Source organism: Perna viridis, chromosome 6 (genome assembly GCF_037379345.1).
Source record: "Perna viridis isolate PV_CMFRI_1.1 ecotype Kerala chromosome 6, ASM3737934v1, whole genome shotgun sequence".
Classification (NCBI taxonomy): domain Eukaryota; kingdom Metazoa; phylum Mollusca; class Bivalvia; order Mytilida; family Mytilidae; genus Perna; species Perna viridis.
Genome location: NC_142450.1, coordinates 24,499,441 through 24,524,398, shown reverse-complemented (window position 1 = coordinate 24,524,398; position 24,958 = coordinate 24,499,441). Strand labels below are relative to the sequence as shown.

Genomic DNA, 24,958 nt, shown 5'->3' with positions numbered 1-24,958 from the left:
TGTATAACAGCTTGTCGTAGTTCTGACAGACACAACAATATTGAACAAATTATGCCATCTCAGCATTATAGTCATCTCTTCATAGTCATCATTTCGAAACAATTCTACACCATCATGAATTATTGGTATAATATTCAGCACGTTGTTTACCTCTTTTTGTATGAAAAAAAATAAACAAACAAAAACACAGAAAAAACGAAAACAAAAACAATATCACAACAAAACAAACAATACAAAACAAAACACAAAAAAAAACAACAGAAACAAAACCAAATGACATACAACCCTACCGGAGCAGATAATCCATACGTCTAGTTTTACTGTTGGGGTCGAGGTTGCCTATTTGATATAAGTTTTAGAATTATATTAATTTGTTTTTTTAATTTTTAAATGCTCTTTTCAGTATGCTGTTCGTGGTTTCTTTTGTCTCTGCTTATTCATTCTTTCGATATTGTATTTTGAAATAATTATACATTTCAATTTAAGGGAAAAAAATCACCATGGTTTAGAGGCACATTAAGAACATATAGACATAAAGATACTTTATTTCAAAATTAACATACATTTTTAAACGTACACATTTGCAGACTTTCATGAACATTTTGTGACCATACGTATGTTATTATACTATATCAACTTCATAAGCGTAATCAATAATCGTATAGCACAAATTGAGAACTAAACATTTACTTACCAAATTAAATGAAACACGGATAACAAGTTATATACAACACGAAAAGTCACACCAAAGAACAATCAAGAAAAAGAAAACAGCAAGCATAATAACTATAAAATCAATTAAAACAAAGCACAAACTCATCCAGCACTATAAACTGAAGATGATTACAAGCAAATACACAAAACATGTTTGATTAAATTAAATTAAATAAAAACAAATTAAAAACAAACCCACATGATTTTGCATTTCTTTTTCAGCCGTTGTATAAACACGAACAATCAATATCATATTCTTGTCCACATCGTTATTGAATTACACTCTATAATGCGTCGTACTTATGAAAGTCAAATGTTAGATGAACATTTGCATTGATTCAGAAAGAAGTTAATAATCACAAACACTCAACATCAAATGTTTACACCATCACAATTTACAAATGATCAAACTCTAACCTCAGTTTTTCATGAAAATCCAACAGATTGGTATTTGTGTAAAAAATCATAATGTTATATACTAGTATGTAGAATTTTGAAGATGAGATGCAATACTCGTCACCTGTCCATAAAGTGCATCTAGAAATAATAATAATGAACAATAACACTAAGTGGATGTAATCAAAATAGGTCATATCTGTCGGTTTTATGTTTATCATCATTCCTTATAAAGGCCCAGTCTTGAGCAAGATTTACCATATCTGTCATTGCCTTATCAATGGAGGTTTGTGATTTCAGGAAGTCTCGTTGACTTTTTATTCCTTGTGCGACTACGTCATCGACGTAAGGGTTGATAAAGTCACATGTTGGTTGTTTCAAATTTACCTCACCTTGGTCACATCTTGATATTGTATTTTGTGTTACTTTTAGATCCTCTTGATAACTAGATAGTGAACTTTCAAGTTGCACGTGATCATACATAGAGGTTTTTACTGACCTTGATGCCTTTGTCGGTATTGCATGATCGTATTTGTTATCATTTTCAAATAGCTCAGTTGAGCTGCTGGAAATTTTAAAAGCTAAGAGGTTGTAGTCATTTCGAGGTTCCGAATGTAACGACTCTCCCAGTTCCACAGCAGTTCGTTGGACGCCGTCTTCCACTTTTATTTTCCTGTTTGGTTTTGTGATCATTGAATAGTTCACCGATGCAGGAATATCTTTCAACGGATTTGCATTATGTAGATCAGTTATGGTTTTGTCGTAATGTATTACCTTTGCTCCATTTAAAGATCTAGGATTGATCTGCGGTTGACGTCCTGTCTGATTCCTGGACCTGTTTCTTTGATCTATAAAAAGGAAATCTTAAAAGTTCTCACTATGAAAATGAATAAACAAGCCGAGGGTAACAATCATTTAACTTTCACAATGATGATGACATATTTAATTATTCGAGTCAAACTTTTCCCTTTCTTTTTAGCCTTCTTGAGCTTTTTGTACTTGACTTTTATATTTTGTTTTATATACTTCTTTTTTTGTCTCTGTGCTTTTTAGCGTTCTGTCTATATCAAGGAAAATGGGTTTTGCATATGACATTTGCCATAGCTATCCTTTATGTCGCTCATGAACAAATTACGATTTATTTAAAGCTCGTATCCGGGTACATTCAAGGATTCATTGAAAAATTGCTTGGTCAGTTTTGAATATTTATACAGTAACAGTCAAGAAGTTGTGGAAATTTTTGTAAAGTGTTTACTTAATAATATCTGTTTCAAAACTAACTCTACCTTTCTTTTTTCCATTTATTTCTTGCACTAACAACACCGCATATGAGTATAAGCACAATGAGTATTCCTGCACTGGCAAGGGCGATGACTGCTTCATCATATAAGTCTTCTTCATTTCCTGTAAAGTAATCTCAAAATAGGAACTGTTAAGGAATGTAAATAATTATCATAATTCTTATTGGTATGCAAAACATAACGTTCTTCTATGTACTTGGTTATTTCAAGAGCATATAACAGTTATATTTACTAATTAATCAAACCATTACCATGCACTCGTGAAAATACTGTGAATTTAGGATAAACTATTTCGTCTTTGAACGCAGATTCTTTGTATGCAGTTAGTTTCAGTTTGGAGAATTGAAGTGCTAAGCGCCCACATTTGTGGCCTTTCATGGCACGATGATATGATTCTTCGTTTGTTAAATTTATTTAATTTTAAATGAAACGCAACAAACGTGGCAACAATTTGCCAAACAGTAGTTTGGGTGTACAAATTATGTTTTAATTATTAATAAAATTGATATTAATTATTTGTATTAATTATGTTGTGTCACTGGAAAAGCAAACTTTTTACACACACCTTGATTACCAAACATGCATAGATACATACAAAATATTTAAATACCAAACAAAACAACCTAGAAACTGCATGCTTGTACATATACCTATAATCACAGACATAGGATATATGTCTACGCGTAGGAAGAAGGAGCATACAATAACATGTAAAAATGGCATATTGCAAGATAAACTATTTCATGTTTTGGTATTTCATCGTATCTTTGAACACAGATTCTTTACTTGAACATAACGGTTTACCCTACGGGTATAATTCAAGATAACTCATTGAAGAGTTACTTCATATTTTGACAAAATATTTCATCTAATATCTAATTAAATTTGTTTATTACTTCAAAAGGACGGACAAAATTATTTAACATATAAAATAAACAACATCGTACATAAGACAATATTATATCGATTTCGTGTTTTGTATTTTGGTATTTTTATATTGTGTTGGTATTACTTGCCTAAAATAATCAAATTATTAATAACAAATACGAAGTTTAAAATACATGTAAACAAATTGCAGGAAAAAGCCATGTAGGATATTACCATGTTTTCACTAGAACCTTGGTTCCCCTTGATTACCATTTCAACTATCTACAAATTGAAATATATACTCACGAACGTTTGGCACCAGAGACGATATTGCGATCCACAAGTTTATGAGTTTAAAAAGAGATTTCAGTTTTGTCACGTTCACACAATTCAAAGATTGTAATGTAGTTTATTTTATAAAAAATATGTTTACCTACTGGGGAAATATGTTTTGCGAACGAAGAGTTTTGACATACTTGTTGATAAGGGTGTTATTTTGTCTATATTGGCTTTTGCACTAGTCTTTTCCATTGCTGTGGTTGATACAGACTGTGGTGTAGATTGGTTTCGTTTGTGAGTTGTTTTGTCAATAGTTGAATGTGTATCTGATATCTTTGTTGGCATGTCAGTTGTTGTTGTCTTCTTATTACTTTGACAAGAGATGTCGACTTCGGCTTCATCAGTGGCTGTGTAATAAGCGATACGATAAACTCTAAATTATTAAAGATAATTTCAATACATTGTAGATGTAGGAATACCACGACGTCAAGCGAAAGGTTTTTCACAGAAAAAACAAAACTGAGGAAATAAAAATACAACAGAAGAGAAACAATTTGTGCATTGATTGAACGGATACCTAACTAGCTCGGTGTTCGAAAAAGAATCGATATGAATAGTTTCAATATCGTGACTTGTGTTACAAAGTATGAATACATGTACAGGTATTATTGCATGGTTCAATAATTTAGTATCATTGAATATTTCATATTATTGGAATTCCATTAAGTTACTGATACAGAATTGCTCATTTATATAGTAAAATGAATGTATTAAAGTATGCTAGAAATAGAACACTAGAACGTTCTATTCAAATAAATACAACAATATACTTTTTATTTAAACCATTAGAATCTATAATCCGCATCGTGCAAGAGTAATCAAGGGAACCAAGGTTATAGCGGTAATCAAAGAATGTAATCCAGGGACACAGACTAGACATGGAAAACAGACACACACAACAAAGAACATAAAGTAACTGAAATCATACATACAAAGTAACAAAAGTAAATGAGCAACTCGGAAATTATGGTATTTATATTGCTAAGTTTCTAGATTTTAACCAACACAAATTCCAATTACTACTACCACAAACAAGAATATTACAATATGTATGAGTAGTAATCACGTTTGTCATTTTCTATTTGATAATAGTTCTAGAATTTCAACGCCAACCTAAACTTATAGCAACACCATTCATCAAATTAATTAATATTGATTAACATTCACACATACTAAATACACAAAGTATAAATGCAGCGGCTTGAGTAAGGTAGGTATTCACAACAGAGATCAGGTATGTTACAACTAAGCTATATAATCATGCCAATGTTTATCAGTAAAAATAAATCAAGTTAATACTTAATATTGCCTTGTTCCCAATATTTGAATAAGTACATGAACACATTTTCCGAGCTAGCAATGATCCCGATTAAAATATGAACTTACATTTTATAGCAATCCAAACCATCTGTGGTATAGTTCGTATATGAAGTGATATGGTCACGTTTTCACTCGAATTGTAAATCGATTGGTAGCCCCCGAGAAGCGTTTTTGTTGTACAATTTAAAACTGTAGACCCCAGTTCAAGAAAGGAGTCTGCAGCCTCACAACTTCCAGTTATGCCTGTTGATACAGGGCTTTGAAAACGAATGTCTACTGCTTGAATCTGGAGGTAACCGGTGTTTGTGGATGCACTGCAGGTACAATTTGTATGTTCCATTAATTTTTCTTTCTATTGTTTGTATTTTAGGTGAAACGTTGATTTCGTCTTATGCTTAAATTCACCACAGAAGTTAAATATATTATTTTCTGAAATGAGAGAGATTTATAGAATACCGGCAAAAATATATCGAAGCATCAACATAGAAGAACAAATCAGAGACATAAAAAATTAAGTACAAAACGTGAAAAAAAGAAGTCGACGATCTTCATATTGTTGCTTGAGCAACATCAGGTTGACAATGAATGGTAAGCATGTCATGCTCAGAAAGAGGCACTCGACACATTGCAAGTCGGTAAAACTCAGTATGTATCAAGTGATGTGGATGGTCAATCAGGTAAGACGTAAACTAAATAATTCTTGTTTCATCTGTGAGGTAGGAAGGTCAGATCGACTGTGAAATATATACTCGCCAGGCTGAAGATGTTTGCTTACTGAAATTTAACAGGGGAAGTTTACAATTTAAAATCAAACTCATCTTGTCTGTCATTAAGTTTCCATTTAAAACTTCGTCCTGAATCATCCGTGTATAAGTTAAGATCTATGTATGAAGCAGAACATGATGTCATGTTTAGTTTATATGGATAGATTAAATGAAGTATATTTATTCAGGAATAAGACATCATCTATATAAAGGAAACTGAAACTAAGGGAATGTGCTAGCTACTAGCTTCTCCTTGTTTTTAGAACTTTGCCCTGGTACACACATAGCGTCACAAGGATAAAGGAACCGGCCTCACAGTGGTGCAAAATCTGTTTCAACAGCTATTTCAAGGTGTAGATTTGTAGGACAAGTTCAACAAAAATACAGTCGACTGTAAATTTAATTATTCTAACAATATGAGTCTCAACTCAACTCATCTTTCCTTGTTAGCAAGAGTGCACGGTAATTCTCAAAATCAGATTTTTATCCACCCAGTACTAGAAAAGCGTGTACAAGTTCCTCCTGTTTTTTGTAGAATCTTGCAATGATTATTGGGACGAAAATCCATTTAAATAAGACATTTAAATAACTTTTCAGAGACATTTCAGAGATATGTTAGTCAGCTGTCCGTTGAATAATAATACTAAGAGCTTGTTTCCCTTATTTCTGAAATTCATTTACAGTTATATAACAATATTTGTATGCATCTCAGGACCCTCATTGCATAACATTGCAGAACGTGTTTTTGAAATTGACAATAAAAAGAACATTGGTATTTGATTCGTTTTAAGCCTTCGTATGTAGAAAGAGTAACCAAGGAACCAATGTTATAGTGGTAATTAAAAGAATGTAACCCAGGGACAAAGACCAGACATGGAAAACCGACATAAACAACAAAGAACATAAAGTAACTAAAATCATACATACAAAGTAACAAGAGCAAATGAGCAACTCGGATTCCACTAAAAACTGGGAGCATGGACCAGGTGCACCGGTAGGGTAAGCGTCCTCTGCTTTTCTAGAAACACCGCCGAGTTGCTCATAAAAAGTCAAGTCCGGGGTAGACGAAAGAGGAAAGGAAAACTATGACACATTGAACAAATCAGTTTTCACGGCGCAGATGGATACACCGATACACGAGTTCATAATGACGACCATTAAACTTTGTAGTGATGACTTCAATCTTGTAGCAACATAACCCTGTTCCAGAAGCCTATTTGTTAGAATTTTAGCGCGATACAAGAAGTCTGCGTAGTTTCGGCAAGCTCTGGCATAACGTATGAGCTGTTATATGAACACTCCACAAGCAGGTGCAGAAGAAATGTTGCCACAGATGAAAGGAAAGTTGACAAATCTGAATGCAGTTAGCACGTTTGTCGTAAAGTTTGGTCAATAGTTTTCCTTTACCATCGATTTCTAAGTGTAGGTCAAGATATGAGGCTGACCTCTCAGTGTCTGTAGTATCCTTTATCTCAAGTTCTTTGGGGTTGATGCGATGTATCATATCCCCGAAATTAGGATTGTCTAAAGATAATACGTCATCTATATAGCGGAAACTGAGATTAAAGGTTCCCCCTAAACGATATTCTTTCTTTCGGATCAGATCAGCTATAAAGGCAGCCTCATAAGAGTGAAGGAATAAGTCAGCAAGTAAAGACGCACAATTCGTTCCCATTGGAATACATGTACCGTTTATTGAAAAATGCGTTCACCACACTGGACAAATATGTTGTCAATTAAAAATTCCAGCATTTTGTAAACATTGTCCTCTGTATATTTGGAAGATGATTTGGAATTATTTTTTTTACAAAGTATGAGGAATCTCTACCAATAACAATATATTTGTATCTAGGTGTGCCATCTTTTTAAAAAAAAAAAACAACGATGTATAGTGTTTTTAAGTCGGGATTTTAACTGAGTATGGGGAATGAAAATATACAGTGTTGAAAAATCATAGGTTATTATATTCTGATAATGGTCTTGAACTGATTGTCTGCAAAAGATCGTTTGAATGTTTCAGGATCCACATTGAACTAATACCACTACAGGAGTAACAAGTGTTGTTGTAGGACTGCAGACCCTCTTTGACAGTTGTGAATATAGAAGTTAAAAGTTTTGAAAGAGGTTTAGTGGTACATTTTGCAGATCCAGCTATGAAACGTTGTTTGTATGGATTCTTGTGGAGTTTAGGAATCCAGTACATAGACGGTGAGAATAACCATTCTTGCATTTAAATGCTTTGTGTCTTTTAGACAGTTTTTTAATTTTTCGTGGGATAGGTTGTGTATAATATTGAAAAGTAAAAAGTTAGAATTAGAATAACCTTTGTCTACACAGATCAGTATGACCCTAGTTGACAAAGCAATTTCACCAAATATTTGTAAATATGCAGTATTGTACTTAAGTATTGTAAAAGGTCAAATTAAAATGTTTAAAGCTGTTACTGTACCACAATCCAGACAAAGACATAGATATTGTATTTTATTTATCTAACGAATATATAAAGAAAACAAGATTCGTCTACAGCAACTTACTCTTAGTATTACTGAAGTAATGAAAGTTTTGATAAATAATACAAATACAAAGTCGAAATTGAAGGGCATCCTATCAAGCGTTTAATCATACGGCACAAAATGACTATTTATATTTTCATGATCAACGCCATAATTTTTAAAATTGTAAATTTAATATCTGCATGCCAGTTTCAATCGCATAAGTCAGCAATGCAATTTCCTTAATATAGCAATATCAAGTTTTTTCTTCAGATTATGCAAATTCAAGTTAAGTAACATTATAAAAAATGGATATTTGAGAATTCACAATATAAACCATATTTAAAAACTGATTCGTATGAGATGTCAGTTAAGCACCGGAAACATTGAAAACCACTAGTTTTTGATAAATTGTTAAGTTAACTGAAAGAAAAAACTTCACAGGACTGTTAACATAAATGACTGAGGATTTTGTAACGTCCTAGACTACCGTTTTGGGTTTCGCAAGGACGTTGTAATGCATCGGAATGTTTACACAGACATTCTCATTGGGTCATGATGCGGTCAGTGAAATAAGTTGTCATGTAAGCACGTTCATTCATTAATTAGGTTTACCGGTACATTATTATGTGATCCAAAGTTTGTAAAGCAAAATATATAACTGAGGAAAGTTTCTGATGCCGTTTGTGCATGAGTTCTACAATCATGACACCGGAACTACGCTGCATTTGAAAACACAATGTACAACATTAGCTTATACTCGGAGGAAGTTATTAAGAAAGCAGAGGACGCGTATATATCCCACCGGCACCAGGGTCCATGCTCTGAGTTTTTAAGGTACCCATTTGCCTCTGTTTCTTCGTACGTGTTATTCTAGTTATGTTATTTGCTTGTGTGTGTGTACCTTTCCTGTTAAGTCTTTATTCTTGGATTACATTCTATTGATTTTCTCTCGAATCTTGGTTCCCTTGATTACACTATCAAAATGATATACCATTCGATCTACTATATTAACATTTTCATTTAATATACGTAATTATATGTAAAGTTTGTTAATTATTGATCATTTTCCTGCTAAAATGTTTCAACAAAATGTTTACGATTGTGAAGCAACGACCATATACAGTTTTTGAAAATCAGTTATAAATCACTATTATGATTATGAAAATGCGAGGAAAAAAAACAATTAGATTGGTCAACAAAATTGGAGTAGGTGACATTTAGAATTAGTCATTTCACCTATTAACAAATGAAGGTTTGTTTAAGCCACTACTCTGTCTAAATTTCTACGTGTTAAATAAAACAATCTAAAACTATTATGTTGAAAAGCGCACTTAAGTGATATGGAAGGACTTCAGAAATTATCCTGAAATTTTCGCTTATTTTTTTTGTATTAAAATACAATGAAAGGAATCATGACTTGAGCGGAAATCAAAAGAATTCAATGCAGGAATAAAGACATGAAAACAGATATGCACAAGAAATAGCATGAAATAACCAACATAATACATACAAAGAAACAAAAGTAAATGAGCAACTCGGACTCAACCTAAAACTTGTAGCATGGATCAGGTGGGGTTAGCGTTCTCTGTTTTTTTCTGGAAACACCCGCCGAGTTATTAAAATACTATATGAAATAAAAAGCATGTTCTGAGTGATATTAGGTGACATGGGAAGTACATGTGCGTAGGCGTAATTTCATTGTCCTGAACAAGCATCATCGCATACAAATAAAGTGTTGAATGCAAACTGCATTTGATTACAAAATTATCATAAGGCTCGGAAACATTGGATTAAACACCCAATAGTTATATGTCTTTTATATATGCGCGTTTGTTATTGTATACATAACATGATCTCCGACTAAAATAATTATATTTCTATTTAGACCCCTTCAATTAGGATTCCTCCGCAAAATATTTTCAAATTTTGAACGTTACTTACCGTTAAGGCAAGAGTAAGCGACGTGAACAATATTTGAAGATATCTGGGATCTTCCACAAAGTGCCCGATCTGTTGTAAACCCCCCATCGTTCCTCCCAGAAATTCCCGAATAATAAAGATAATTCCTCCAGTTGTTCGACGACAGTGGTAAACGAAATATCTGACACGTTTCGCTGTTTCCATCAGTGCACGTTTCGGAACATCTTGAGAAACTGCTGTTCCTTTCGTAATCAATGTTGGTAATTGAAATAATGTTTGTATCATTGCATATGAATTGACACTGAACTCCATAGCAACATGTTTTTGAGTAGTTTGAAGAAATACCACTTTGTACACAATTGTAAAATAAGCATTTTTATCAACCTTACAGTTTCTTTTGGAACCGGGTAATATCAGTGTTGAGTTGGCATTGTAAACAGAGAGGATGTTGATTAAAGTTGAAGGCACCAACCAATTCCATCCCCAAATAATATAGATTGGTTTTTAATGTTCTGCTATATAAAGTTTTCTATTATTTCTTTGGTTTACGTTATACCCAATCGTTAAACGTAACATTCGACATTACGTTTTTTTTGGTATATCTAAATTCGTAACATTATTAAAAAGGACCAAATGCTTTACGGATTCGTACATTTAAAACCAGCCTCTTTAAAGGAATTTGTGCTATATCTGGAGCAATATGTAAAAACACACATATTTTTAATCTCAAATGATTGCAAAATTGTGAAAGCCGATAACATCTTACCTTGGTTAGTTATAAGCACAAAATAAATTGTCTCTAGTGAAAAAACCTGAAACTTGCAAATCATCCCTACAAAATCTGTTAAATGAATTTACAGGTGTTTTATCTAAGGCCGTAGTCTCATTTTGTTGTGATAATTTTATAAGTAGTTGTAACAGATATCATCATATTGTTTATATTTAGCTGATAAATTGATAAAACTAGGGAACAATCACTAGATGGACCTCTTCTATGTCAAATGACTAAACATTTATCTTGCATAGTTAAAAAAAGTCAGCATTCTTAACACAATTTTTTTTTATCCATATCAGGATCGAGCTTGTTTTTTTCTTTCAGGGTAAAAAGATGGTGATGTATTGTGTTATTAATTACCGTTATTTCGGAACGATGTTAATAGGGAGGTCATACAATGCAAAGAAAGTTTCTCTTGCTTCTTTCTATGAATGATATATAATAGCCCTACTGTTTTCCGTTACATGGCATTTAAAATCAAGATCACGCCTAAACTTACGATTGAGCCGTAGATTGTTGTACATGTTGCATAAGTTTATGAAAGTTTAAATTTTAAATTTTCTTTGCTTTAAAACAAAGGCCAGCATTTAACGCAACTCTGCATTAAATCTGATAAAATGTAGTATCGAGCTAGTTTTGTATATTGAAAATTTTTTTATCCTTTACATGATTATTGTTAATAAATTTCTTCCCTGTACTATAGACCTCAGTGCTTAATTATACTATGGCGAGATTTAAGTGATACGCCGTCGGTCAGATAATAAAATTCTTGCCATAGAGGACCAGCAGATAAATATTTACATTAAAAAACGATCAACATATATACGATAGAGAGCAAGTAATAAAAGTGTACTATGGAACCGTGTCGAAAAGTAGACTACGTTGTCAATTTCGAACTACACAATTATGACATAGTTTGCTTTACTGGGGATAAATAAGGTATTTTGGAAAGGGAACAAAAGACTTAAGATACAAAAAATACCAATTTACTTCTTTTTAAAGAAACATGTTTATGAAGTATTGTAAAATGTTCAATGCATCGATAAATAATCAATTCATTAATTTCATTTCAATGAATGTATCGTTATTGTTTGTGTTTATATTTTGCACTCTCTGAATACGCATTATAAAAATAGGCCTGCCAAAACGAAATGTAAAACAAACAGTTAGCAACTAATATTCTATGGACCTTTGCATAATACCCAGTTACAGAATTAATAACTATTTATTCAGCTTTAAAGAAAACGGTGAGTTTATTTTTCATTACTCATTTATCCTGTTTTTGGCTTATAATGTCTGATGGACATTAATTAGATAGCCAAACATGGGCCTCAATACAAAAAAAAAATTAAGATAAAGATACACACGGTAGTTTGAAAGTCGAAACAGACAATGTCACGTTTAGACCGATAGGTCGAGACATAACGACATGTCAACGTCCAAAATTGAGTTCTTCTGTTGATCGGCTATCACAGTCATGTTGAATCACATTGTCATTGAAAATTGCGGATACTTTTTATAATCACGACAGTAACCTTAAGCAATACTGTCAGACAGTAAAAGCAATTTGAAAAATAGAAAGATGACATTCAAACGGTGCTTGAATTGTCAATCTATTTGTACATATTGATCAAGGTTCTGACGTGCAGATGGATAACTTCATATTGATTTTAGGTGGCTCCATCATGTAAGAAACCCGAATTTAATTTTCTTTATTTTGATATATGTAGTACAACATTCTACCCTCTTCAAAAAATGAAAAAAAAAATAAATAAAAAAAAATGGGTAACCGGACTCATAAATGTGGGTCAACAATGGGTAATCTTGCCCTAAAATGAATTCCATTTCCTTAAGATTGTGTAGTATATATGCAGAATAAATGTAAATTGAAAAAAATTACTAATTTTGATACATTTACGGACTGACAGAAAATTGAACGTTTTGAGGGGTAAAAAATATGAGGTCAAAGCTTGGCTATATAAGTTAAATTGTCAGAGCACCTCCTTTGTTCTACAATTGAATATTTGGTCATAAATTAAAATCGCTGAAAAAAATAATAGCATTTGAAATATAACCATATTTGTAATTCGATAATTTTCATGTAATCTAGTAATATAGTTATTTTCCCATTTGTATGTTTTACCTTGTACTTTAGAACACCTTTAATGAAAAAAAAGAAGTCATTCACAATGCGGCACATTTCCATGATCAATGCACATGAAATAGTTTTTTGATTTTTTAAAAATTCCACTAAATAGGAAAGCCACCTCAATGACACAAAATGAAAAATCTTAGTAAAATATTTTCTGTTATTTTTGTTTCACTAAAAATGTAACGTATTTTTTATTTACCATACCTTATAGACTTCAGCACTTCAAAGAAAGGTTAGTCTGCTTTCAATAGATGTGAAAAAAAACTTTCTGTGCCTGTTACATATTGCCGTGTTTGCCAGCTCAGTCGAGTCACATTTGTATATATTACTTTGTGAAAGAAATGTTTTTCATCTTATTTATTCCGCTATTTATTATATCAACTGTGTTTATTATTTAGGTGGATATAACGATTCACCATACAAAACTTTGTGTTGAATTCCACGTAGAGATTTAACAACAAATCTGTTTGCAAGAGTCTAGAATGTTAGTACCTCTTTGTAACATACATTATAATTTCATTCGGTTGAAGTATTGAGTTAAAATGAAATTAATTTTTTGATTGGCTTTCGTCGAAGTCCTTCAAACAGCACGACGAAGTCCTACTGAACGGTTCGGTTAAATGTACGTGGCCACTGACAATCTTTCTTCATCTCACTCGTATTTTGGTGTGTTGAACCAATGTTTTCCAGTTGTATCCAGCTGTTTTTATTTCGTCTACAACTGATCTTTTCCACTTTTTTCTTAGCTATCATGATTTTCTCTTTCCCTAAGGATTCCATTGAAGTGTATGTATTGTTATGTTTATTTCTTTGTAAGTTGGTGTCAAATACAGGCCAATTTTCTTTTCTTTATTTGCATTGGTGGTGGCAACTGGTGTGCTGTGTAAGTTTCAGAAGATCTTAGTTAGTCCAGTGGATCTTCATTATTCTGCCTAGGCATCCATTAATGAGGGCCTGGATGGTTTTTATCTGACGCTATTTTTGTACTCCATGTATCGAATCCATAAAATAAGACAACCTTCACATCTTTACCTTGGTGTTTCTGGTGATCTCTCTAGTATTCCAAACTTTATTTAATAGTTTGAAGACAGTTCGTGATTTTGCTGATTCTGACTTTGATATCATTTCACTGCCGCCAATTATTTTGAATTGGCTGTCTAGGTAGATGAATCGGTTAACATATTCTATATCTCATCTTTGAGTTTATTAGGATCAGTTTTATTAGTATTTATACGCATTATAAAACCGGCTTGATGGTCTCTCAGAATCTTGTCTACAGATGTTTTCATTCTTTCCAATATGACTTTGTTGAAAACTTTACCAGGTGTAGACAGTAATATGATTCCTCTTTAATTGATGCACAGACTCAAGTCATCCTTTTTGGAAGCTTAAAGAGAACACCTTCTATTAATTCTTTAGGTATTGTTTTTAAATGCCATATCTTCTCAAAGAATGGATGAAAGGTGTTTACATTTCTTTCTTGGGCATACTTTATTGCTTTTCTATGTATTACATCGGGACCACCCTGATTTCCCGTTATGAATAGATTTAATGGCTTTTCGTATTTCTTCTGCACTCGGTGGAGCCGAGTTAATGTGGAAGTCTTTTTCTTCTGGAAGTATGTTGGCTGTTGTCTCTGGTGCTGGCCTGTTTTTATTTCAAAATGTTCTTTCCATCTTGACTTTCAATCTTCTTGACTTTTACTCTTCTCCTGATGATAGAACATTTTCATTGGTGTTCTTAATAGTCTTTTTCATAAGCAGATCATTTTCCTGATAATAACCTTGTGATACGATATTGTACAATTTAATTTTCTCATCTTCGCTGTTTCTGCTTGTGTGGCAAGGTACCCAAAAATTTCTTTTGACTTCACTATGTTTTTGTTTGTATTCTTTTTGGTAGCTATTTGTCTCAGATCTTGTTCAAGCATTACGTAGATTGATGTGATTGGTCATTCTCTCGTCCATGGTTTCATGATTGACTGTCTTATCCATGTTTTTTTGCTTCTCTTTATTTTCTCCAATCATTATTCTAGTGATGTTACATATGCTTCTTTGATGTTTTCTCACCTTTCATCCAGTGAACTACGGTGAATTTCTCAGAAAATGTTTGCTGATATCTCTGCAGAAGCTCTCTGTTTTGTACCTTATCCACATTGTACTTTTTTCCAGCATTATTGTCTTTGAATCTTTTGAATTTAAGTTGGATCTTTCCTATCACTAAATGATGATCTGATGCTGTATCTGCTCACTTTTAATTCTGAGATGCAATCAGGTGATGTCCAAGTGGTCTGTGTAGTTCTTTGTGTTTGAAAATGGTTCCCCAATGACAAGGTTGTTCACAGCATAAAAATCTGCCAGATGGGTTCCATTCTTGACCATTCCAATCCCATGATGTCATATCCAGTGTTATTAAGTCCCACCTTGGCATTGAATTCCCCTATAAGTAGTGTGCTGTTCTGTTCTTTTATTGATAATGCTTTGCAGCCTATCATAAAAAAAGTTCTTTTTTTTCCTTTTTTACAGTTGGGCCGTGAATAACCCATGACAACAGTAAATGTTATTCGATTGTGGGATGCTTTGAATTTGCCTAGTATCAGTCTTTCACTTACTGGTTCCCATCCTATGAACGATCTATCTGCTTTCTGCGACATAGGATGCCTTCAACTTTGGTATGATTTGCATTTATATAACTGTGACCTTAATAAACGATGGTCTCATTTGTATTTAATCTTATCTTGCCAGCCTACATCCATGTGGTTTCGCAAAGTCCTATGATTTCTATATTGTAGCACCGAATCTCCTTTGTAATATTTGCAGTTCCTCCCTTATACATGGTACGCACGTTTCATTTTCCTACTCTGAATGTTCGGTGGTTCCGTTACGGTTACATCTTATATTAGTAGTCTTTCCACCAAACCTCTTTAAAAACTTTTAACTTCTATACTCACAGCTGTCAAAAGTGTCTTCAGTTCTACCATGGCACTTGTTTTTCCAGAAGTGGTATTAATTCAATGTGGATTCTGATAAATTCGAAAGATCTTTTGGAAACCCTCAATTCAAGATTATTCAAAATTATATTATAGAATACAATACCATTAAAACATTTGGTTTTTCAACTCTTTTTACTTCTATTCCCATACTCAGTTAAATTCCCAACTCAAAAACATTAGAAATCGTCTCCAAAAACGACGGATATACTAAGATTCCTCATACTTTGTTAAAAAACAAAATCATCTTCCAAATCGACAGAAAAGTTATTAAAACATATAAAATGTTGGAATGTTTGATCGACCACATATTTGTCCATTGTGATAGACGCGTATTTCAAAGAGTAATCAAGGGAACCAAGGTTATAGCGGTAATCAAAAAATGGTCGGTATTCCAATGGGAACAAATTTTGCTCCTCTACTGGCTGACATATTCCTTCACTCTTATGGGACTGGCTTTATAGCTGATCTGATTCAAAAGAAGAATAATTGTATAGTTAGGTCTTTAATCTCAGTTTCCGCTACATAGATGACGTATTATCGTTAAATAATTCTAGTTCAGGGGATTTGATACATTGCATCTACCACAAAGAACTTGAGATAAAGGATACTACGGACACTGTGAAGTCAGAGCTTGCCGTAACTACGCAGAATTGTTGTATCGCTCAAGACTACTGGTAATTAGGCTTCTGGAACAGGGTTATTTTGCTTAAAAGATTTAAGTCATCATTACAGAAGGCCGTTATCATGATCTTGTAAATCTGTACGCTGTATCCATCTGCACCATGAAAACTCATTTGTTCAATCTGTCATAATTTTTCTTTCCTCTTTCGCCTACCCTGGACTTGCTTTTGTATTAGTCGGCGGGTGTTTCTATAGAAAAGCAGAAGACACTTACCCAACAGGTGCACCTGGTCCATTCTTCCAATTTTTGTGAATTCCGAGTTGCTCATTTTCTTATGTTTGTATGTATTGATTTGGTTATTTTATGTTCTTTGTTGTGTGTGTGTTTTCCATGTCTGGTCTTTATCCCTGAATAACATTCTTTTGATTTCCGTTAGAATCCTGGTTCCTCTGATGAATCTTTGTCTGTTTTTCTGTAACAATATTTTTTCTATAATATGGTTGCTACACCCCTGGTGTTTGGAGGGCCAGCTGTTTTTCTGCATAGGTGTTCTTACCTTAGACGACTGTTTCTGTTAAAGAGTCCAATCTACCCAGATTTTCTGTCAATGTTTACTCCGGTAGCTGTTGACTTTCCAAAGTCTACCACAAAGCAGTGGAACTATTTGACCCATAACTTGGGTAAGGTTAGTAAAAGCCAGGGCATATCCACACGTCGGAGTACCTACACGCGACACCTCCAGGGTCCTTGTTACTTCAAGATCATCTCAAATTTTACCTGAGATGCTAGATCCGAGATGACTTATATTACCACCTGAAGACATTGGAGAAGTTTTTGTAGTGTAGAGTCTTTGTACTTGCAGGGGGTGAATTACCCATTAAACTCTCCTTTTCGCTTACCTGTAGGGTAGCCAGCGGTAGCAGTAGATCTACAATTTTGATTGCCTTCACACTAAACGCATTTCATCACCCTGCTGTGTAACACCACCAACACACCTAAACATGTTATAGTTGATGTTAATTATCTTATTATGTTTTTGTTTCTCAAAGTAAGAGAGATCCATATAGACAAGGTGATCAAATTATTTAGTACTTGTTCGTTGTCTTACTATGAGCCAATTTATCTCATCCTGATTTTTATTCTGATTGTTATATTTTTAGACTTATTTTAGGTTTCCTGATAATGCTAGGCTTATTGGTATGTTAAGGCGCTTTAAAAAAGTAGCGTCTTCTCTAAATATACATTCTTTTAGGCCTTAGAGTGGAGCATAAATACACCCAATTTCACTTTGACGTATCTTATTCATGAACTCATATTCGACTATTTTGTGAACGTCTTGTTTTTTTTTGCCCACTATATGAAACAGTTACGTAGCTCCGAAGAAACACATACATTGATCATACGACTTTAAACTGTTTAAATGGGTTTTTCAAACTTGCAGTTTTGCTTAGTTCATTACTTTAACAAATAAAAGTAACACACAAACAGACAAAAAAATACTAAAAAAAAAGCTAAATAGTACTTGTATTAACTGCTCTCTAAAGTCAAAGTGAGTAAGTGGCATGGTGCAAAAAGTTAGGCAATGTTAATTGTTGTCCCACACTTTTATCTAAAATGCAAGACGTCTCTGGTTACTTATCAGTGGGATATGATTTTTCTAGACACTAGTTAGAAACGTTTTTTTTAAACCTGTTCCATCCTATTTGAAAAACAAAAACATATAGGGCTAGTCAGTATTTTTCTGTAACTTTTAGTTGCTATTATACTCTACTTATACAATATGAAATTAGATGAAACTGTATATAAAACGTTACAATGCATATAACCATCAATGAAAGCTTAAAATACATTTAGAATTATAAAGCATTCAAATTCAAACAAAAAAATGCAATTACAATCGCAACTTGAAAGTATTCAAATTCAAACAAAAAGGATGTACTCACAAAATACTGATCTATGACATTCTTGTCGGTTTTAATACAAGATTTTCAAAAAGCAAGACAAGATAACAAAGTCACTCAATAAAAATATTAATTATATATCGGTTTTATGTTTATCATTATTACTTGTAGAGGCCCAATCTTGTGCAAAGTCCACCATGTCTGTCATCGCTGTATTATCGGAGGTTTGATATTTGATGGAATCTCCTTAACTTTTCATTGTTTTCGTCATGAATCATTGACGTCAAAAGTGAGAAAGTAAACTTTATCACAACTTGATATTGTATTTTGTGATTCGTTTAGATCCACTTGGAAACAAGAAAATGAACTTTCAAAGTTGCACGTGATCATATATGGAATTATTTAGAGACCTTTATGACTCCGTCAATGATACATTATCACATTCATTTACATTCACATATAGCACTGCAGAAATGTTGGAATTTTCAACAAAAACAAAAAATAGATTATCAGTTTGTTTCTGAGGTTTCGAACGTAGCGATGTTTCACGATGTAATTCAGTGAGTTGGGAATCGTCTTGTTCTGTTATTCTTTGTTTTTTATTCAGTGATTTTTTAACTGCTCCAGGGATATCTCGAAATGGAGAAGAATTACTCTCATGTGTCATCATTTTGTCATGCTTCTTACTCTTGGCATAATTAATTGGTGTGGGAATATTCATGGGTTGCCACATCCGTTTCTTATTCACAAACCATTCCATTCTTTGGTAAGTCTTGAATAAAAATATAATTCATTATAATACGACGATGTCCATTGTTTTTATAAAACCATCATGATAGATTGAAAAACAATGTTATATCTTTCTATAGTAACCTCCAATGCATCTTTAAACATCAACTTAAAAATAATTTTCGGGTACCCTGTTCCTTCTCACTGACGAATCAATTTATTGGTGAAAAATAAGCTGAACCATTTTTTGTAATTTTTTGCCACATTTTATATTTCAAAATAAATCCAGAAATCAAAATTTTTTGTACTCAAATTACATGTTCCATAATTTAATTATCATATTGCTGATGTCTCGACCAACGGGAATTTACGACACTTCATATTATTAAATTAGTTACAACTACACCTTTACATGTTTTAATGTATAAAACAAGAAACCCCCATCACTACGGAAAATTGCTTAAAGTGATATTTTTCAATTTAAAAAACCCTATAGAAATCATGCTTCACTAAAATTGACTCATTGTGTAGTTAGTGTTTATTAACATAACATTTGTTTCTTTTTGGGTTCTTTACTTTTTGTAAAACGTCTGCTTTGGACATTTGTATTTAAGAAAACGATACATCAAACATATCTACAGAATTCTGACAATTGCTTTTTTAAATTTATGCAGTGACAATTATTAAGGAAAATTTATAGATCTATTGTTCAAGAACACTTAAAGATCTCTTTCGATCAATGTACTCACTATATTAATTTAGAATCAGAGTCGCCAAAAATTTCGATCCGCGAATTCAAAGCTTGTTGCTAGGTAGAAAAATGTCTTTTTTTTATTGTTTCAGACATTTTGCATTTGATACCATTATAGCTCTAAAACATTGGGCTACTCGATGATACTTATATATTCTGAGACGTTTATCAAAAAACAAAATAAAATAAAAAAATAAAGAAATGAAAAACAAAACAAAACAAAAAACAAACAAAAAACAACAAGAACAACAACAAAAAAAAAAAACAAAACCAAAAAACAAAAACAACCCCCCCCCAAAAAAAACCCCAAAAAACAACTGCTACTGAACATATGTTCATGAAGTTATTGCAGGAGGTTGCACGGTGGACTTTCGTACCCAATGGACTACAGATCTAACATATTTCACATGTGTGGTATTATTTTACGCATTAAAATTTGATTAAACATTATTTCATTACGACTATGAAACTATGAATGTGTAGTATTAAGGCAGTGTTACAAGTCATTACTTTCATTAAATGAACTTTTAACAGATATATATTTGTCTACTGAAATCAGACAGTTGATTAGGAAAGGTTCACTTTCAATAACGGTTGAAGATAAATATCAAATACAATAACCAGTTTTAATGTCATGAGAAAACAAACAGGCTATACTTTATAGAGTATTTCAAAACGAGATTAAGTTCGTTAATATACATTTTAACCAAAATCCTACCTTTTTGTTTTCCATTTTTTCTTGACAATTACAATATCGATTATAGCTATAACAAATGTCAATACTGCGGCAATGACTAGTGCGATAACTACCGGATTAGGATTGTGTTGAATACCTGTAAACATTAGAAATATAACATTTGTTATAATTTTTCAGTCACATTTCGTACATTTGTAATTGTTTATATAAGCTATGAATTAAATGCTTGCTTTGCTTATTTTTAGCGCAATCGCTTCCGTCTAATCTTGAGTTTCTTTATGAATGAAATTATATATTAAATATGAGTTGATTCCTACATTTTTGACAAGTAATTCATTCTGTTAAAGCGTACATGGTATTTGAATTTATAGATACAAAACTGTTAGAGAAAAATTTTGACAAATAGACATTAGACATAGAAATCATTGAATTCAGTGATATATTCTATCCGACCCAACGGATATTTTTCCTCTGCTGTAGGTGTGAACATACCCGATTCTGTTTCTTCGTTCAAACTGGATGCCGAAGAAGTGTTTATATTATCTAAATTCAGATTTGTTACTGCTGTCTCCGATAATGCTGTAGTCCGTGAAACTTCTGGTGCAGGTTGTACATTTTGGCAAGTCACTTCAAGATCATTATCTATACTCGCTGAAATAAAATAAAATAATAATTTGAAAACACGCTTACTCAACAGCACTATAAATTATGGACGTTATCTACGTTATTTACAAAAAGAAAAGTGAAAAGTGAAAAAAAAAATCAACATATCATGGGACCCCGAAAAAGTGAAGGTATAAATATTGATATTGAACTAAAACAGATTATCAACTACATTACTTGGAAGAGTTTTTGTTTACTGGCTGTCTATAGTTTTCATAACAACGGTATTCTATCTCGTTGGACATGTTAATATTCCATTCAACTTTTATAATGTGCTTTGTAAACCATTAGTTTGTGTTTCATGTTGTGTCTATTCAGTCACTGTACATTCTCAATTCACACCGATCATTTTACATTATTTCAACACTTTCAGATGATAATAAAATCTACTTTGTTTCAGGTTAAAGAAGAACCTCAACAGCTCTATTTGCCTAAAATGTTAACCCATTTATCATGGATCTAAATAAAAACGAGTAAATCTAGTGGCGCTATCTAAACGTTTTTTGTGTTGTAACAAAGCCTATCCTGCTAAACGTTTGCACACAAGGATTGAGATCTCGAGCAACGAGTTTGTTGATCAGATGTTTTAATTTAAATACTTTTTAACCATAAAGTCATGGTTTCTTACAAACAAATTATTTTTGATGTTGATCTACGTTTTGTAAATAGATTAATTTCTTGTTTAGCTTATTATCATTATAGATTAAAAAATGTGTTCAAAGGGAAGCTTCAACTGTAGTTGGAGTTTCATTGTTGAAATAAATTAAATAGAAATCCATGTAAGAATCTTGCAAAAATGTGATTCATGGTTAGAACTCCTACATATTTCTGTTTTTGATATTTTATTTAAGGAGGTAGACTTAGGGGAGGGGACATAAGTCATGAAGTCAGCGATATGTTTGCCTCATACACAATTTCACCTAAGCCTCTCAAGCTTTCATTTGAAGCAGAATAAAATGAATCCAAGTTAATTTGATGCTTACATAAGATCGATGTAAAATGCTGAATACAAACGTTCCAGTGATTTTTAAGACTTGTTTCCCTTACCCTAGGTCTACCTCCTTAAAATGTTATGGTAACCAGAAGGCAACATATGGCTCTTTATATAACCCTTGTTCTTAGGAGATAAAAGTTATATAGAATGTACAATAGAATTCAAAATAAGGGAGTAAATGACATTAAAATACAATAGATATGATTGGATTTTCGATGTGAATTATCTCGTAAGAAGAGATAGATTGGAATGAATAACTATACATTTAATCATATATATATATACCGATAAAGCTATTTAATTATAAAAATACAAATGTGTAATTTTTTGATGTGAATCACATATTATAGAAATTACATTATTCTTAAATGGAATGCTACTTAACAACTCTTATGCAACATTTGGTGTATTCCTTTTGATCACATCGTTAATATCAATGAAAAGCATGTAAGTGTAAATGCATATAGTTGTATGAATAATTATTTTCTAATTGAAATGTCTTTTTTTTCGTGTAGGTGTAGTTGCATGGTAGTTAACAACTGATATTAACAGCAAGAAGAATTATCTACCGTTAAAAGGTATAATTTGCGGTAAGGCCGAATTTCGGACGATAGCCGAACTTAAAATGTTACACTTTATTTGTAAGTGTCATAAAACGATAATTAATTTGGCCTATCGGATTAATTTTGTGACGCACAATTCACGTCTTTTGTACCAAATACAAATAATTCACATGAACGCGCACACGTATTTACCCTTGATATGACCATGCAATTATGAATTGTAATTTTTGAATCATGCAAAGAACTGCTGTCCTCTCTTCTGAACATTTTTCGTTAAATAATAACAACTTGTAGGTACAATAAAATGCTGAATACAATAGGAAAGTTAAAGTCTCTGACGATAACACTTTCCAGCTGTATTTATTCTTAAATTACTATCTCTCCCTATGGTGTAAAAATCAATGTGATGTCAACAGTGTCAAACGTTTGAAATTTAAAATTGGCATCAAAACTGCCCCCCCCCCAAAAAAAAAAAAAGAAGAAAAAGAAACTTAAATTAAAGTTCGATACAATGCATTCATCAAACATTAGTTTTGTAATAACGGAAAGAAGAAATGTGCACAATTTATTAAGTTTACTTTTCTCAAATATTGCTTACAAATATTCAAAGCAGCATAGGTTTTTATCCAACAAATATGTTTTCGGAGCAAATTCGAGAAGACATTTCACTTGAACACTGAATGAGCAGCGCTTTAGACGTTTCCCCATAGGCTGAAGTCGGGAATATTTGGTTGAGCAATTCTAAAAGCATTGAGTGATATATTACATTTTGTTATTTTTTTCACCACAAACGTGTTTGGTAAATTATGATAAAACTCCAGCTTTTGTGTGACATTTCGATTCAACAGAATTCTTTGGGCCACAAACACCCTTTCTATCCATTGCCATTTTGATTAAATGAATATGCATTTTTATGCATGTAATACCTACATTTCTACTCAATCAAATCCATTTGAGGAATATTTCCAATATGCAGCGATATAAAAGTGTTTCCGTCTGACGTGTTATATATTGTTTATTATGCCCCAAGAATCAATTTCTCCTTGCAGTTAATTCTGTCAGGACCAAGCTCAAGGTAAAGTCATCAGCATCTGTGCAATTGCCAATCGAATTTTAGAAAGGGGCAAACCTTTGTAAACGAATGTCAACAGCTCGAATCTCCAAATATCCAGAGGTAATATGTCGTCACCGTACAATTACATGTTGTTCTTTTGTGTTTCATGTCTGAACCAGTGTATTTCAAGTGCAAAAAATTTCCAAGTCTTTAAATATTTTCACTGCAGAAGCTCATCACTTGAGATTCTCACATCAATTTTGATCGATTGATTGTGGTAATACATTCAACAGCAGATATTTTATTGCGTATCAAGAGAAGAACGATTGATCAAACTAACAGAACCTGTTTTGTTCTAGTGACCCACAAGTTGGATTTTTGATGTGCTGTCTCACATAAGACAAAGACATGTAACCCCTCCAAAGCATATTATTCTGGCTCCGAGGCAACCAGTCATCACCCTATCTTTAACACTCGGCCATATTGACAGACTCATAAACAAGGTCGATTAACTGATATTCCAATTAAGTAAGTATGTTTAAGAAGCACATGAGCTTAAGAATTAATACAACAATCAAGTCATACATATATCATTGTTGAACATAACATTCTGCTTATACGTTCTGATCAATTATTTAAGTCTTCTTATTTAAATGTCCATTGTTTTGCATGAAGATAAGATTATATGTAGTCCATGAACAAGCAGAAAACGCATAGAAACGATAATAAAAAAGTATTTGCGGTAAATTTTAAACATGAAAACGTTTGGTGTTTTCGTTTATTTTTGTGAGACTTTAAGACTGCTTTAGGCATGAAAAGCATGAACGAACCATTAAATATTTTTTATTAAATATTCAAAAATCGTTTTGATATGATACATTCACTACTGAATGCGCATGAAGTTAATATAAAGCAGATATGTGACAAGAACTTCTTTAAAATAAACTAA

At 32.5% G+C, this 24,958-nt stretch overlaps 3 protein-coding genes across 4 annotated transcripts in view; all 3 read right to left on the bottom strand.

Moving 5' to 3' along the window:
* Positions 1 to 10,956, bottom strand: part of LOC148614193 (uncharacterized) — a 35,235-nt gene extending 24,279 nt beyond the window's left edge. The window contains exon 1 of the mRNA XM_088588106.1: positions 10,883 to 10,956. Within this exon, the coding sequence (XP_088444232.1) occupies positions 10,883 to 10,946 (64 nt within the window). The 5' untranslated portion in view covers positions 10,947 to 10,956. The remainder of the gene's footprint in view (positions 1 to 10,882) is intronic.
* On the bottom strand, positions 516 to 10,267 carry LOC148614194 (uncharacterized). Its single transcript, XM_088588110.1, has 5 exons — positions 10,138 to 10,267; positions 5,004 to 5,366; positions 3,755 to 3,964; positions 2,397 to 2,514; positions 516 to 1,958 (listed from the first exon to the last, which is right to left on the bottom strand). The coding sequence occupies exons 2-5, from the start codon at positions 5,275 to 5,277 to the stop codon at positions 1,904 to 1,906; spliced, it is 657 nt and encodes a 218-aa protein (XP_088444236.1). The 5' UTR covers positions 5,278 to 5,366; positions 10,138 to 10,267; the 3' UTR covers positions 516 to 1,903.
* Positions 10,957 to 18,420: 7,464 nt separating the features above from the next.
* LOC148614191 (uncharacterized) overlaps positions 18,421 to 24,958 on the bottom strand; it is a 32,091-nt gene continuing 25,553 nt past the window's right edge. For both annotated transcript variants that reach the window (XM_088588104.1, XM_088588103.1), the window contains 3 exons: positions 21,228 to 21,386; positions 20,757 to 20,871; positions 18,421 to 19,330 (listed from right to left, as the gene is read on the bottom strand). In XM_088588104.1, coding sequence (XP_088444230.1) covers positions 19,303 to 19,330; positions 20,757 to 20,871; positions 21,228 to 21,386 — 302 coding nt within the window. In that variant the 3' untranslated portion in view covers positions 18,421 to 19,302. The remainder of the gene's footprint in view (positions 19,331 to 20,756; positions 20,872 to 21,227; positions 21,387 to 24,958) is intronic.

Bases quoted from the DNA above. Each gene is read 5' to 3' on its own strand.
- LOC148614194 (XM_088588110.1), bottom strand. From the start codon at position 5,277: ATGGAACATACAAATTGTACCTGCAGTGCATCCACAAACACCGGTTAC. The intron at 3,965-5,003 runs GTAAGTTCATAT...CTTATTACACAG, and splicing joins GGTTTGGATTGCTATAAAAT to CCACTGATGAAGCCGAAGTC. The intron at 2,515-3,754 runs GTATGTCAAAAC...ATTACTTTACAG, and splicing joins AATAACACCCTTATCAACAA to GAAATGAAGAAGACTTATAT.